The 13,257-nt window shown below is 35.8% G+C and overlaps 2 protein-coding genes across 3 annotated transcripts; one reads left to right on the top strand and one right to left on the bottom strand.

Moving 5' to 3' along the window:
- Positions 1-949: 949 nt before the first annotated feature.
- Positions 950-7,901, bottom strand: LOC110419771 (haloacid dehalogenase-like hydrolase family protein). 2 transcript variants are annotated; one of them, XM_021432873.2, is made up of 13 exons: positions 7,764-7,901; positions 7,311-7,529; positions 6,153-6,289; positions 5,044-5,139; positions 4,782-4,901; positions 4,287-4,376; positions 3,820-4,002; positions 3,432-3,587; positions 2,796-2,945; positions 2,618-2,719; positions 1,957-2,066; positions 1,732-1,850; positions 950-1,246 (listed from the first exon to the last, which is right to left on the bottom strand). In XM_021432873.2, exons 2-13 carry the CDS (start codon positions 7,495-7,497, stop codon positions 1,155-1,157), a joined length of 1,542 nt encoding a protein of 513 aa, XP_021288548.1. In that variant the 5' UTR covers positions 7,498-7,529; positions 7,764-7,901; the 3' UTR covers positions 950-1,154. The 2 variants fall into 2 exon arrangements, with proteins under 2 accessions (XP_021288548.1, XP_021288547.1); XM_021432872.2 differs by lacking the exon at positions 7,764-7,901 and having other exon boundaries at positions 7,311-7,667.
- A 1,476-nt stretch (positions 7,902-9,377) lies between these two features.
- On the top strand, positions 9,378-13,245 carry LOC110419266 (uncharacterized). Its single transcript, XM_021432247.1, has 4 exons — positions 9,378-9,809; positions 10,200-10,595; positions 12,074-12,488; positions 12,783-13,245. The coding sequence occupies exons 1-4, from the start codon at positions 9,557-9,559 to the stop codon at positions 12,982-12,984; spliced, it is 1,266 nt and encodes a 421-aa protein (XP_021287922.1). The 5' UTR covers positions 9,378-9,556; the 3' UTR covers positions 12,985-13,245.
- Positions 13,246-13,257: the final 12 nt, after the last annotated feature.

Raw genomic sequence — 13,257 nt, 5'->3', positions numbered from 1 at the left:
TAGAGTTTGGAAACCAAGTCTATTCATTGCCAAAACAGAAAAAATAAAATTAAATATCTTTCCTGTTGAACTGAGGAAAAACATTTGGTAATCAGTAGACAGAGCTGTGTTATCTAGTCCGTACTTTTGTACGGTATCTGCATGCATGCAACTTCAACTACCTCATTAGCCAGTGAGTAGCCTAGCACATTTAGTGCTTTTTATTTGCAAAGCTGAACCAAATGCTCAGAGAAATGCATACCCTTCCCCAGCTGTAGTAGATGTTTGTTGACCCTAGTCAAGATTTTGAAATAACTCCAGCTTCCGAATCACCTTTGCTTCTCAAGATTTTTTTCTCTTGCAACCATTGGTATTAGAAGAAGGAAAAATGGGAAGAAGCAAATTGGTGAAAAAAGAAACAAGAAGGGATGAAAGGGACATCAAGTTTGGAACCAGACATCTGAGTTCACGTTTAGCATATTAACACCGACCATCATTCTTCCAGATGTTAAACATCACCATCATTGCCCATCTGCAAAGTTTAACTCGGACACGAGGTTTGGTAGACATCTAAACAGACCCTTTACTGTGTGGCAGAGGTCCCTACACTTGCATGTCTAAGAATTAATGTTAGGCTTTGGTTGCTCCACAATAAGTTCAGACTTCTTTGTACCTGTATTGGTTGAGGAATGTTTGGAACTTTCAAGTGCATTTCACAGCAGACATCTGAGGCTTCATCTTCTGCAAGTTTATCACCATCATTCTTTCAAAACATTACACATCCGCATCACTGCCCATACAGAGCTAAATGGCATTCAATGTTTGGTAGAGGTCTCCTCCGATCCTTTATGGAGTGACAAATGTGCCAACACATGAATGTTTAGAGATTGACACCAAACGTTATAAGTTGTTTGCTTCAACAAGGCTACCTAACTAATCCATATGCTATAAGCAGTAGTGGTCGCCCACAGGATAGAAATTATTCACATAGCTTAAAGAGTATATTTAGAGAATGAACAAGCAAATAACTCTCTTGAATGATGATATGAAACAAAATCGACAGCAACAGATTGAGAAATGGTTGTAACAAAACCAAGATTTATTGCATCCAAAAGTGATTTATTATGTGTAGAAACTATTACAGTTGATATTTCTACGGAGGTACAGAACTTCTATCAGATCTCCAAGAAAGAGTTGATAGTCTTGAATCCATGGTTATCCGGAAGAGGACCATTTCCTGGCCGGACAGAGATTGCCACCTCCAAACCTACGACATGGATAAAGATAAAAATATTAACGAAGAAGTGGTATTTATTTTTTCCTAACTGACAATGTATATATTGCCCTAAATTTCTAGTTGGAGTAACACTGAAACCAGAAGGTGGTCCACGAGTCCACTGAACATTAAAGGCACATGCCTCAATTGACAACTTATGCAAGGATAAGCACAGTAATTTACTATTTTTCTTATGTTAACTTGTTGCACATGGAAAAGGATTCTGATATTCTCTTTTAACAGTCTAGCATGCCTAAGGGGGAAAAGATAAAAGAACAAACAAACAAACAAAAGAGAAAAAGAAGGAAAGAATATGAGAAACAGTATCACTTATTTTGCAAAAGTAAGCTCTAAATAATATAAGCCAGGCGCCAACAGGTCTAGAATTTGGACAATAGAGTAAAAGAAAAAGTAGAACCAAATTATTAGTGCCATCTGGCAGTCACTGTTAAAAGAAATTATGAGCAGAAAAGCACCTGCAGCTTTTGCAGCGGTAGCTTCATGATACACATCAGTCACAAATAGTATCTCAGATGGCTTATCAACTCCCAATGACTCACATATTTCAACAAAACTGCGTGTTTCTCTTTTGTTTCTGCAAGCAAAAGAAGGGGAAACAGATTGTTACTTTGAATTAAAAGTAAGTATTAAGTGAAAATCTATTTTAAGTACAGAAATGTCTGTGAAAGTAACAAACTTACCCCACTGCGGTGTCAAAAAATCCAGATAAATACTTCCTCAAATCGCCAAAGTTGGAGTTTCCAAATATAAGCCTTTGAGCCAACCTGCTACCACTAGAATATATATATACCTGTGGTGAAAAGAGAAAGGAGTGATTAACATTGAAAATGGAAATGTCTATACGTAGTCAAGAAGTTAGGGAGTAGGGATCCTTTTGCAAAGGGAGGGGAGAGTTGAGAGACGTCTAAAAGGTGAAACACTCTCATCCCAAAGATGCTTCAATTTTTCCTAATGGATATGTCTGTCTTCTCAGAGAAAAGAGAAAGTATCTGGAGCTATGCTGATAAGTGATACAACTTTTCAACCACTCAGATGGTCATGAACATACATTAACTTGAACTTAGGTCCAGATCAGTCTCCAAGTGGACACCTATCTACTAAGAAATTTGGCTTCAGTTTGGCAGAATGACCAGATATAGATGTCCACAATTCATATATTAACTCCAGACGTAAACAGTTATGTTCTTGTCCAAAAACGGACTGCAATCATACTGAATTCTGGAGCAAATACATTAAAACCTACTCAAAAGATAGAGAAATATAGTATCCAGAACTACATTCAGAAAATGAAAATGTATAATGAATAATAAAGTGAAGAGTGAAGGAAAAATGCAAGATCACCTTTACACCCAAACCGTGCCACTTTTGAAGAGCTTCTGGTACATCATCAAAAACTACACCTTCGAGCTCATTGTTCTCAAATCCAGTTCGCCATATGTGACCCTATTTAACCTCATATTAGCTCATCCCAAAGAGAAGCTCCAAAAAAGTATCTTCTTTCTAATTCATATTTGCTTACTTGCAATTGCTTTAAGGCAGTGATTTTTCGATCAGCTTTTATCATTGCTTCCACATTAGCAACCAAAGCTGCAATCACCTCCTCTTTTCCCACATCCCCCAAAGGGATAGGCACAGCACCAAGAACACCTTGCTTCAAGTCATCTTCAACCTGCGGAAAGCATGTTGTGATTCAATATAGACATATCATTTAGGAGTCAATCTTGAGTTCTGGACTACCTTGGTTGCTAATTTATGAGGCCAACAATCCCACCACCTTAACTACAGGAAAAGAGGTGAAGAAGTTTTGTTTGCCTAGCTAGAGCATACCAAAGAAGCAAGCATATACTTTCAGTAAGAAGCATCTATCAGAAATAGCGATCCCAGTGAAACATACGTGCAAGTCCAAATTCTTTAGTTTCCGGTACCAAAATACAGGAGTCTAAATTATGATTTGTATCCAAGTCAGTAAGCATCTTGGGAAGAATATAAGATTTCTTATTTATTCGACAGTCAACTTGCAACCTAACTCTTAAAGTTAATTCTTTCATCTAAAATATTAGAAATTAATTGCCCTGAGAAAGCCAAGCAAGCAATTTGGTATCATGATGCCAGTAGAACATCACAAAAGGTTCAAAAGTCCAAATAAAAATCTTACTTGAGAACGTAACAAATTTATATCATCTTGGGTTTCGGCAGTAGCATATGTTGCAGACAAATGCCTCCCAACATTGTTTCGGGCATAGGGAAAGAGAACATCTGTTACAAATGAAATAGGAGTTGTCGTTCCTTCAATATCCAGCACAATGCAACGCTGCAACGGAATAAAATTGAAAAGTAAGAATGTATTCCTGACAATTGAATGGACCAATCTTCTTTCTCATTTAAACAGTCAGAGTCTACCAGAATGTCATTTGCCCATTCACATTAAAGAGTAAAGAAACAGTTTACCCACTTTAACAATCCACTATATCTGCTAAAAGGGAAATACTATTATGTGTAAACCTGAATTTACCAATGGAAGGGAAAATATGTAAATTTCTTACTGGAAATGGGTCAAGTTTATAATTTGAATCCACAGTCCCAGCCTTTGTAGACACATTTATCCTGCCATTGATGCCTGAAACTCCTTTAACTTTCTGAATAGGGCCATGATCTGGAGTAGACCACTCTAAGCCTAGTTGATGAAGTTTAATAGCAGCATCAAAGAGGTAATGGTAACATTCAGCCTGAAATAGTGTGTCAGTGCCAAAGTGAGAAACACAATATGAGCAATAAAACATGTAAGAACCTCTATATTACAAGGAGACGATTCAACTCTTAATAAAGTTTTTCGTTATTCTTTCACGTTCTTGTTCACATGAATGCAAAATTTATCATACTGTATGCATGTCAACGGTAGTAAACTTTAGACATCTATAAGCAATAGTTAAGCCATAAGAAAGAGAAGCTCCAGAGACATTATAAAAATTTCACCAGTTTGGATTCAAACATTTCCATAAGTTTTACAAACCTGAGTTTTAGCACTGATCCATGAGTCTCCCCATACATATATGCCATGATTGCGAACAAGTACAGCAGTTGTTTTAGGATAGGCTTCTATCTGAATAACATTAAAGTCAACTTCAATCGAGTGAAGGAAATATTTACATGGATAGATTCAACCAAAATATAATGGTTTGACAAGAGCAGAATAAATTTCTGTAGAGAGTTGCAACATCATCCATTCTATGGGATGATACTCCACACTGAAAGGCCAATCTTTCTGGTCCAAGGAAACCTTTCCATGCCTCCATTACCTTTTGGCAGCAAATTATCAACCTTAACAAAGTGGTAACAGGCAATAGACACATCATTCGCTTTAATTTAGCAAAGTGGCACAAGGAAATAGGCATACTCCTCGTTGCTAAAGTAATATTCATTAATCTTATTCGGCTACATGAACTATGATCAACATGAAAGGCAATCTCATAATCTCTATGACAGGATGAACACAAAAGAAACATACAGCTTTGGCAAGAGAATCCGTGAGCTCATTTTCATAGGCTGTGTTCTCGATGATTGGGATTACAAGTTCATCATAGTAACCATGCCCTTGAATTCCCTTTATCATCTCCATATGAGTGATCTGCAAACATCGAAAAGAGAAAAAGTAAGTCAATCACTGAAATAGAGAGAGAGATGTGTAGCAGTGAAGACGGAAATTAAAAGTGGGAGAAAGATAGAACCACACTTTAGAATAATATTTGACAGTCAAAACAAAAACTTACACGAAACTCTTTTGAAAGTGGATTGATCATCGTTACAAGACAAGATTCCATCCCATGACTATGGATAACAGCTCCAGCATTACGCATGTGATATGCCTGAATCATGAGGGGAGAAAGCCTTTTAGAGATAAAGATAGAGCCCCAAAAACATTAAGTGGAAAGGGGGCATTCTGCTTAAGACTGATTCGGCGACAACTGTCATGGATAATTCATTAACTAATCTCCACAAATTAGACATTTATAAGATGGAGACAAATAAAGTACTAGTTTGACTGCTTAAATAAACCAAGTGATCTGCAACTAAACATTTGTGTGAAAGAATCAATAGTTATACTCCAGATGGGCCAATACATACATCATTCTTGGCTTTCAATTTTCCGTGCATAACTTAACTTCACACCCTCCAGGAATATCACAAGGTCAGATGGGATCAAGCGCACCTAAAACAGATGAGAACAAAATCTGCTGGCTACCATTTTGTAACTAGGATCTTTAATCTTGTTTGCCACCATTAAACAACAGGTGACTATGGTCTGATTTCAATCCAACAGTAGTCACAATAGCACATGCTTTACTTCCAATCAAAACTAGGAAAACCCACAAAAATCATAGTTTCTAATCTTAAATTCATCACCTTTTGGGACTGTTAAGAAGATTCACGTCTATTCCTTTTTAGTTTCTCTCTCTATCTAGCTCGATGGGTGGGAGAAGTAGTGGTTTACAAGTTATCCCAAGAAAACAAACATTTGATTGGAGGTTCATCCTCCCTTCTATTACTTTGTTTTCTCAGCAACCAAATGGAAGGCAACCAAAGTTACAGTAAAAAGAGCACGAAGTTACCAACACCATAATAACAAAATGTTCAAAGTATCATGCTCATTTTCATCGTCAAGCCTTATTACATGAAAGATCAAACTAAAAAGTTATGTGGTGTTTAAAAATAAAACAAATCATAAAAGCCAGCTATCCTAGCAAATATTTCAATATCAGCCTCATAAACTATATCATAAAATTACCAAATTTCAATAAAAAACACTCAGTAAGGTATACTGTTGGATTGATTAAACTACATCAAACAATAGTTATTTAAAAGCACAGATAATAGTTACCTTCATAAAAAGAGGAGCACAATCAGAACACTTGGGAGGCTTATGAGGGTATGGCTTTGAAGAAGGTGAAGTTATGATAGACCCATCACCCGATAATATATACATGTCCTCTGGTTCCATTCTCTCCTTCTGAACACCTATCAAAGTACCAAGTCACAAACCCATAATTGAGCCATGCCAGAAGACAATATCCAGAATATAACACAAGATGAGTTGTATCCATGTGGAATGTCAGCTGAGCTGAGTATTAGCATCCATAGTTTATGTAAAAAGGAAAGTCAGAAACACAATCAGTCTCATACAGAGGCCTGTGTAAAATCAACAAGGAAACATTAGAAAAGCAGAGATATCTCAGATTAATGAAAAAACAACTCACTGAGGCTTGAAAGCATATACCAAATAGCCAAAAAGCCATAAAAAGGAAAAAAATTGAGCTAGATTTACCACAGCCCACATATAAAACATCCCAGAACAAATAAAAATAGTCATCGGTGCTTGAATAACTAATACCAAAAGCCAAAATGTATAGTAAAACAAACAAGGGAGCTAAAACAGCAACAACTAAGATATCAAACATCCAAGTTTAATACCGAAGAAACACAGAGTTGAGCTTGAATAACATACACCAGAAGCAAAAAGAACCATTTCTAACAGAAAATAAAAATTCACATAGAACAACAACAACCCGCATAGTATACATTCCGTATTTAATACACAGACTGATTTGGGCCTGAATATGAAATGCCCATAAGCCAAAAGAACCATGAGAAACAAACATTGAGCTAAAACGATAACAACTTGTAATATCAAATATCCCAAATTAATAATCAGAAAACACGCCCTTGAGCTTCCATAACAAAACCAAGAAAATGAAACAAAAATTATGGAGCTAAAAATAACAACAACCCAAGATCATACTTCCCAAATTAATCAACTTTGAGCTTCAATAACAAATACCGGAGCCATAAAATAAAGAAAAATCAACAATTAAGCTTAAATAACAATATTCCAGATATCGAATACCCCAAATAAATGATAAAAATTAAAAAAAAATACAACTTTGAGCTTCAAAATCATTCATCCTGAAGCCAAAGAAATAAAAGCAATGAAAAGGACCAAAAAAAGACCCCACAAGATGATTGATTGAGAAATAGGTACCAGAAGGGGACATGAGGATGAGCTGCTGAGGCTTAGGGATACAGCTATCATGAACCTTCATGGTGATGCTGCCACCCGTCCCTGAGACCCATCCAAGGTTATAGAACTGGCGGCAAAGCTCAGATATCAAAGACCTTGTCTCCTTCACTGCTTTGCTTTCTAAATAAGCTTGTGATACGCTCCCCATCTTCAAGCCCCCGTTTACTGCCACTGCTGTTGCTACAGCCATTGCAAAAACAAAGGCTCTCCTTAATATATAGCTAGAAAAGTAACGAATAAGGAGAATCTTTAAATAAAAAATTAAAAAAAGAGGCTAGTTCTGCGGGAGCTTTAAAATATGCCCTTTAAAGGGCCTTTCTTTTATTATCTTCAATCTCTGTTGAGAGATGGGACAGGACAATTCTCTGCTGTACATATTTTGTCTTGATTTGTCCAAGGTGAGAATGAATGTACCTTGGGTCAGGAGTGATTGTCTTACTGTATGCTGTGGTCAAGACTAACTTGAACTCGGACTCAACTCCAAGATAAATATTTACTAGGACTCATTCACAGCTTTAGGTACTAATGGCGGCCTTTGACTGGAGCCCATGGGGGTGTGATGAAGCGACAGTGAGTTGAGATTTCAGCACGTTTTGGGGGAATGGGGATGTGGCTGCGGGTCAAATTAGTGGAATTTCTTCCGTTGGGAATTTGATTTAGAGTGTGATTAAAGAGGGGAAATTGTGTTTGGCAAGTGGCACGTTTCATGAGAATTTATTGCTTTATTGGAGTCAAGAGGCTTGCCTTGTTGTGCTGTGATTTAAAGCCCACTTATAAGAAATATATTTTTACAATTAATGCTGTAATTAAGATGTTTTGAAATATTAAAAATCTTAAATGATTTTAGGATACTTATTAATGGAGGTGTTCGGATTTTTCCTTTTTATAATCAAACTTTAAGTCTAATCTCGTACATCCAATTAATTATAAAATAGAATAGGCATAATATTAGAAAAAAATTATTGTAATTAGGTTTAGAAAAAATTGAATTAATTTTAGAGTTTTGGGAATCGAGTTAAAGATTTTATGAATTAATTAAGGGTTTCTTGAATTGGGTTTCGGATTTTAGGTTACGTTGAATAGGATTGAATCGGTTTTAGTCTTTGCTTGAATTGGATCGATTTGATTTTAAGGTTTCATGAATTGGATCAAATCGATTTTAGAGTTTTATAACTAATTAAGGGCTTCTTGAATCGGGTTTTGAGTTTATGGGATCGATTTTATAGTTCACTGAATCAAGTCGAATCGATTTAAGGGTTTAAGGTTTTCTTGAATTAGATCTAATCGGTTTTAGGGTTTTTTTAAATCAAATTGAATTGGTTTGAGGTTGCCTTGAATAGGATTGAATTAGTTTTAGGTTGTCTTGAATAAAATTAAATCAGTTTTAGCATTCTTTGAATTAGATCAAATTGATTTTAGGGTTTTAGGAAGAGTTTTGTAAATTGAATCAAATTGGTTTTAGAGTTTTATGAATTAAATTGAATTAGTTTTAGAGTTTTGTGAATTGGATTGAATTGGTTTAAGGGTTTCGTGAATCAGAATGAATCGATTTTGAAGGTTTCATGAACTAAATTAAATTGGTTTTGAGATTTTTGTAAATTGGATGGAATTGGTTTGAAGTTTTTTTTTTTTTATGATTGAGGGAGGGTGGATTCAAATCTTACTCTTTAGATAGAGAAATGTATTAATCAATGAACCAAATGTTTGAATGTATTTTATAATTGTGATATATATTAATGAATCGGTTTAGATAGGGAATAACACATCAACTGTTTACGTTTCACCGAATTGGTGAAAGTTTTTCGGATCAGATTTATAACTTTGACAGTAACTCGACCTTCTATTTTTTAACCATAAGATATTTAATGTGTATTCCTTTTTTCAGAAAAAATAGTTTAAATTTATAGACACACTAAAAAAGGGGAAAAAAGAAACTAATCTTGGTCCAAGTAAATGCAAAAGCCAACCCAAATTAGAAACCAAAAGTTAATTTAGTCCAAAAAAGCAGCCATAAATCAAGTGGGCTCTAAGCCTAAAACCCAAGCCAAGAAACATTTTTCCTTCTCAAATCAAAACCCCAAAGCAAATCAAAAACCCTACTCTTTCTCCCCAAATGAAACCGAAAGAACACTGATAAACAAAAAAGGAAAAAAGAAAAGGAGAAGAGAAGAAAAGAAACCCAGATCCTACAACCCTTCTTGGAAGCCATGAAAAGAGCGCTGTTGAGAAGCATTTCACTCACTACTCGCAATTTTCTTTACTCTTATACCAAAACCAGTCAAAACCCAGTCCAGTCACTCACCCCACTCGCCGCGTCGACTCCGTCTCGACTCAGGTTCTACTCGTCCGAGTCGGATTCTCCCGGCGAAAAGAAGCCTGACCCAGTTGCTGAATCTACTTCATTAGCTCAAGCCCATGTCAAGGATGTAGCTTTGGATGTTGAGGATGTGAGTACTGAAGGTAAGAATCCGGAGAAAAAAAGATTGGATTTTGGGTTTCTTTTTGGCAGTTTTTTTGTGGCGTATTTGTTGGATGATGAGAAAAGAAATATGAGCTGAGTGTAAAGTTTGATTTTTTTTTCCATTATTTGGGTCAATTTGAATTGGTTTGTTGTGTTGGTGTTCTTAGTTTGGTAAAAAATTTTAAAATTTGGGTCTAAGAATTTTGATCTGGGCTTCTTTTTTCTGCATCTCGTTTATCGCTTGGTAATGGTTTGTTACACATTTGTTTGGATAATGAGAAAAGCAAAAGAAATTTAATTTTTTCTTTGGTTTGGATAATAAGAAAGGCAAGTGGTAGTTTATTTCTTAATTTCTATTTAATTTAACTTTGTTTCTTCTTTGGTGCTAGAGCTGAAAACGCGAATTGAGAAGTACTTCAAAGGGGATGAGGAGGCACTCCCATCAGTTCTTGAGGCCATTTTGAAGAGGAAAATGCTTGGGAAGCATGAGGAGACGGATGATGATTTGTTGGAAGAAACGAGGATTCAACCAGTTGATGATGTGACGGATAGAGAGTTTGAATCAGATTTTGAAGAGTTGTACTCAACTGATGAAGAGATTGATGATTTGTATAATGCAAGGGATATAGCTATGAAGAAAATGGTCAAGGATGAGTATTTTAACATGGATGATCAGAAGTGGGATGAGATGATTAAAGAAGCAGTTCAGCATGGATATCTTAAAGACACAAAAGAGTGTGAGGAGATTCTAGAGGATATGCTTAGCTGGGACAAGCTCCTTCCAGGTTTGTCCCAATTTTAATATATCATCCTATGTCCTTTATATGTGTGGCTGTCTGGTTCCATAATACTTAATTGCTTTACTGTCTATGCTTGACTTACTGCTAATTTCTAGCTTTTCATCTACAATACTTATAGATGTTAAGATTATCAATCTTTTTTCTTCTGAGATGATTTATGGTAACATTTTGAAGGCTTTTTGGTGTAGTGAAATGACAAGGGTGGACTTATTAAAATTGCTTGTGATTCTTATCACAATGTTGACTCTGAAGACCTGCTTATTAGTCTTGAGCAACCCACCCCTAATTTTCCTCAAAAGTTGTTTCCTACTCTGTTTTCCTTTTTGTATGCATTTTCTGAAATATTAGCCACCATTTGGTTTTTAAATGAAATTAAGTTTAGATAGAAAACGCTTAAATACTTGCTGTGTTTGTGGCCATAATGTTGATAAACGAGAAATGGCCCTAGACTACCTCAATTCTCAAAAGCTAATTGCTTGTGATGACACATAAATAGTCACCAGCAAAGTGATGGCTTAAGATTAAAGAATTTGTTTTATGAGTAAATATATCTTTTTCAAGTTCAATTTTAAATGTCACTCCATTTGCGCCTTTCCAGTTTAACTATTATAGGCAAATTGATATTTATACGATTTATTTCTCATGAATATTCATTGCAAAACTCTTACATATTAATCGTTACCAAGACAGATTTGTAGGGTGAAATAATAGGTGGATCTTGTTTTAGTTTACCATGGTTGCTTTACGCCTATGTGACTTAATGTTAAAACACAAAGCTTGTACAATTGAAGGAAGCAAGTTCATAGCTCTAGGATATCAATATATGAGATTTTCAATGATGGTCCTTTTATCTTATTGGCCTCTAGAGTCTAGGGTGTTTCATTTTAACTTTATATATTCTTTTAAATATGAACTGCATGGTGCTCATACACTGTAACAAGTTATGGAAGTTTCACTCAACTTGGACTATATTAAAGAAAGGAAAAAGTTGGTCATCATTTGGAGTGACTTGGATCAAGGGATAGCTAGAGTAGTTGTTGCACTTTCAGAGCATCTGATTAATTTTGGCTTGTTATAGTTCATACGTTTATGTTCAATGAATTGAAAATGTTAAGAATAAACTTTTGAATGAGAGTAACTGAGATATATGACTTTTTTGAAAGTGTTGAGAAATAGAGTTGTCTAATATCAGAAATTGGTATATGATAAATGCATGTACCATCCTGTTTGTGGGAGTTATGTGTTGAACATTCAGTGTTTCTTTTAACGGACATTCAAAACTTGATCTGCAATGTCCTTTTGACGTTTTTGCAGTTTGACTTTTCTTTTTTTATTTTTTTAATTGTATTTATGACCCTCCTACACTTGCAAGAGTCTTATATTTAATCTTCTGAGCATTATTTTGATGTTCTTTGTGAATGGATGTTTGCCAGCTGTGATTTAATTTATGTTGGCATGACCAGATGAGATGAAGAAAAAGGTGGAAGAAAGGTTTAATGAGCTAGGTGATATGTGTGAAAGAGGCGAGCTTGAAGTTGAAGAAGCTTATGAGCTATTCAAGGAGTTTGAGGATCAGATGGTCATGGAATATGGAAGGATGATGGAAGCTGAGGGCCCACCCAAATTTGATGAGACTGATGTGCCTGACATGAAAAAGAACTTGGATGACCCACCTGGTGAAGGGCCAATCCTCAGGTGGAAAACACGGGTAGTCTTTGCTCCTGGTGGTGATGCATGGCATCCCAAAAACAGAAAAGTAAAGATGTCTGTTACAGTGAAGGAGCTTGGGCTTTCAAAGCATCAATTTCGCCGGTTAAGGGAGCTTGTTGGGAAGAGATACCATCCAGGCAAAGATGAGCTTACAATTACTAGTGAGAGGTAATGATACTGCATTTTTCTTTCCAAATGACTCCTTGCGTCTTTTCATCTTCTTTGTCTTCATATGGCCCCTAGTAATCTTCTGAAACCCCAGCAGCAGGAATTAAATTACTATGACTTCTTGCACCTGGTAAAAGTACAATAAGTTGTCTTAAATGATTCCTATGTGCCTTAATCAATGCCTGTTTGGATAGGATTGATATAATTATTTTTATGCTTGTAGACATATTCTTTGCACTTCTGGATCCTTGGGGAGCTGTTAAATTTATTTTATCCATTCTTCCAACCTTTCAGGTTTGAACACCGGGAAGAGAACAGAAAAGATTGCCTTCGAACCCTATTTTCTCTCATTGAGGAAGCTGGTAAAGCTAACAAAATGGTGCAGGAAGTTCGTGCTTCGTATGTGAAGAACAGACTTAGAGCCAATCCAGCATTCATGGAGAGATTGCGTGCCAAGACTATGAGATTGCAAGCATCTAGAACTCTGAATGCATGAGAGTTTTGATCTGCAATAGTTGGCTTACGATTCCAGAAAATTCAACCGTGCATACACGCCTCATTCTATGGCTTCATAACTCCTATCCATTGAAGCTTCTCAGGAGATTGTTGTTGAAGTAATTATCATTGTATTTTATGAGGCATCAGTGTATTTCTTTTGTTTTGCAAATTTTGCTTAACAATTTACAAAATGTTCCTTTCATTAAATGACAATAAATAAACCCACTTGGATGCATTTAATTTCATTACTCTTCCTTGCTATTTGTTCCTT

The sequence above is a fragment of the Theobroma umbraticum genome, unplaced genomic scaffold (genome assembly GCF_002168275.2).
Source record: "Theobroma umbraticum cultivar Fairchild unplaced genomic scaffold, ASM216827v3 scaffold_67.0, whole genome shotgun sequence".
Classification (NCBI taxonomy): Eukaryota; Viridiplantae; Streptophyta; class Magnoliopsida; order Malvales; family Malvaceae; genus Theobroma; species Theobroma umbraticum.
This window is presented reverse-complemented; position numbering and strand designations above follow the sequence as displayed.

What these genes read in the sequence shown, in the direction of transcription:
- LOC110419771 (XM_021432872.2), bottom strand. Translation starts at nt 7,539, where the DNA reads ATGGCTGTAGCAACAGCAGTGGCAGTAAACGGGGGCTTGAAGATGGGG. An exon ending in GTGCTCCTCTTTTTATGAAG is followed by an intron (nt 5,140 to 6,152) that starts GTAACTATTATC and finishes CTCATGATTCAG; the next exon opens with GCATATCACATGCGTAATGC. An exon ending in TACCGCTGCAAAAGCTGCAG is followed by an intron (nt 1,247 to 1,731) that starts GTGCTTTTCTGC and finishes TCCATGTCGTAG; the next exon opens with GTTTGGAGGTGGCAATCTCT.
- LOC110419266 (XM_021432247.1), top strand. Translation starts at nt 9,557, where the DNA reads ATGAAAAGAGCGCTGTTGAGAAGCATTTCACTCACTACTCGCAATTTT. An exon ending in CTGGGACAAGCTCCTTCCAG is followed by an intron (nt 10,596 to 12,073) that starts GTTTGTCCCAAT and finishes TGGCATGACCAG; the next exon opens with ATGAGATGAAGAAAAAGGTG. An exon ending in CTTACAATTACTAGTGAGAG is followed by an intron (nt 12,489 to 12,782) that starts GTAATGATACTG and finishes CCAACCTTTCAG; the next exon opens with GTTTGAACACCGGGAAGAGA.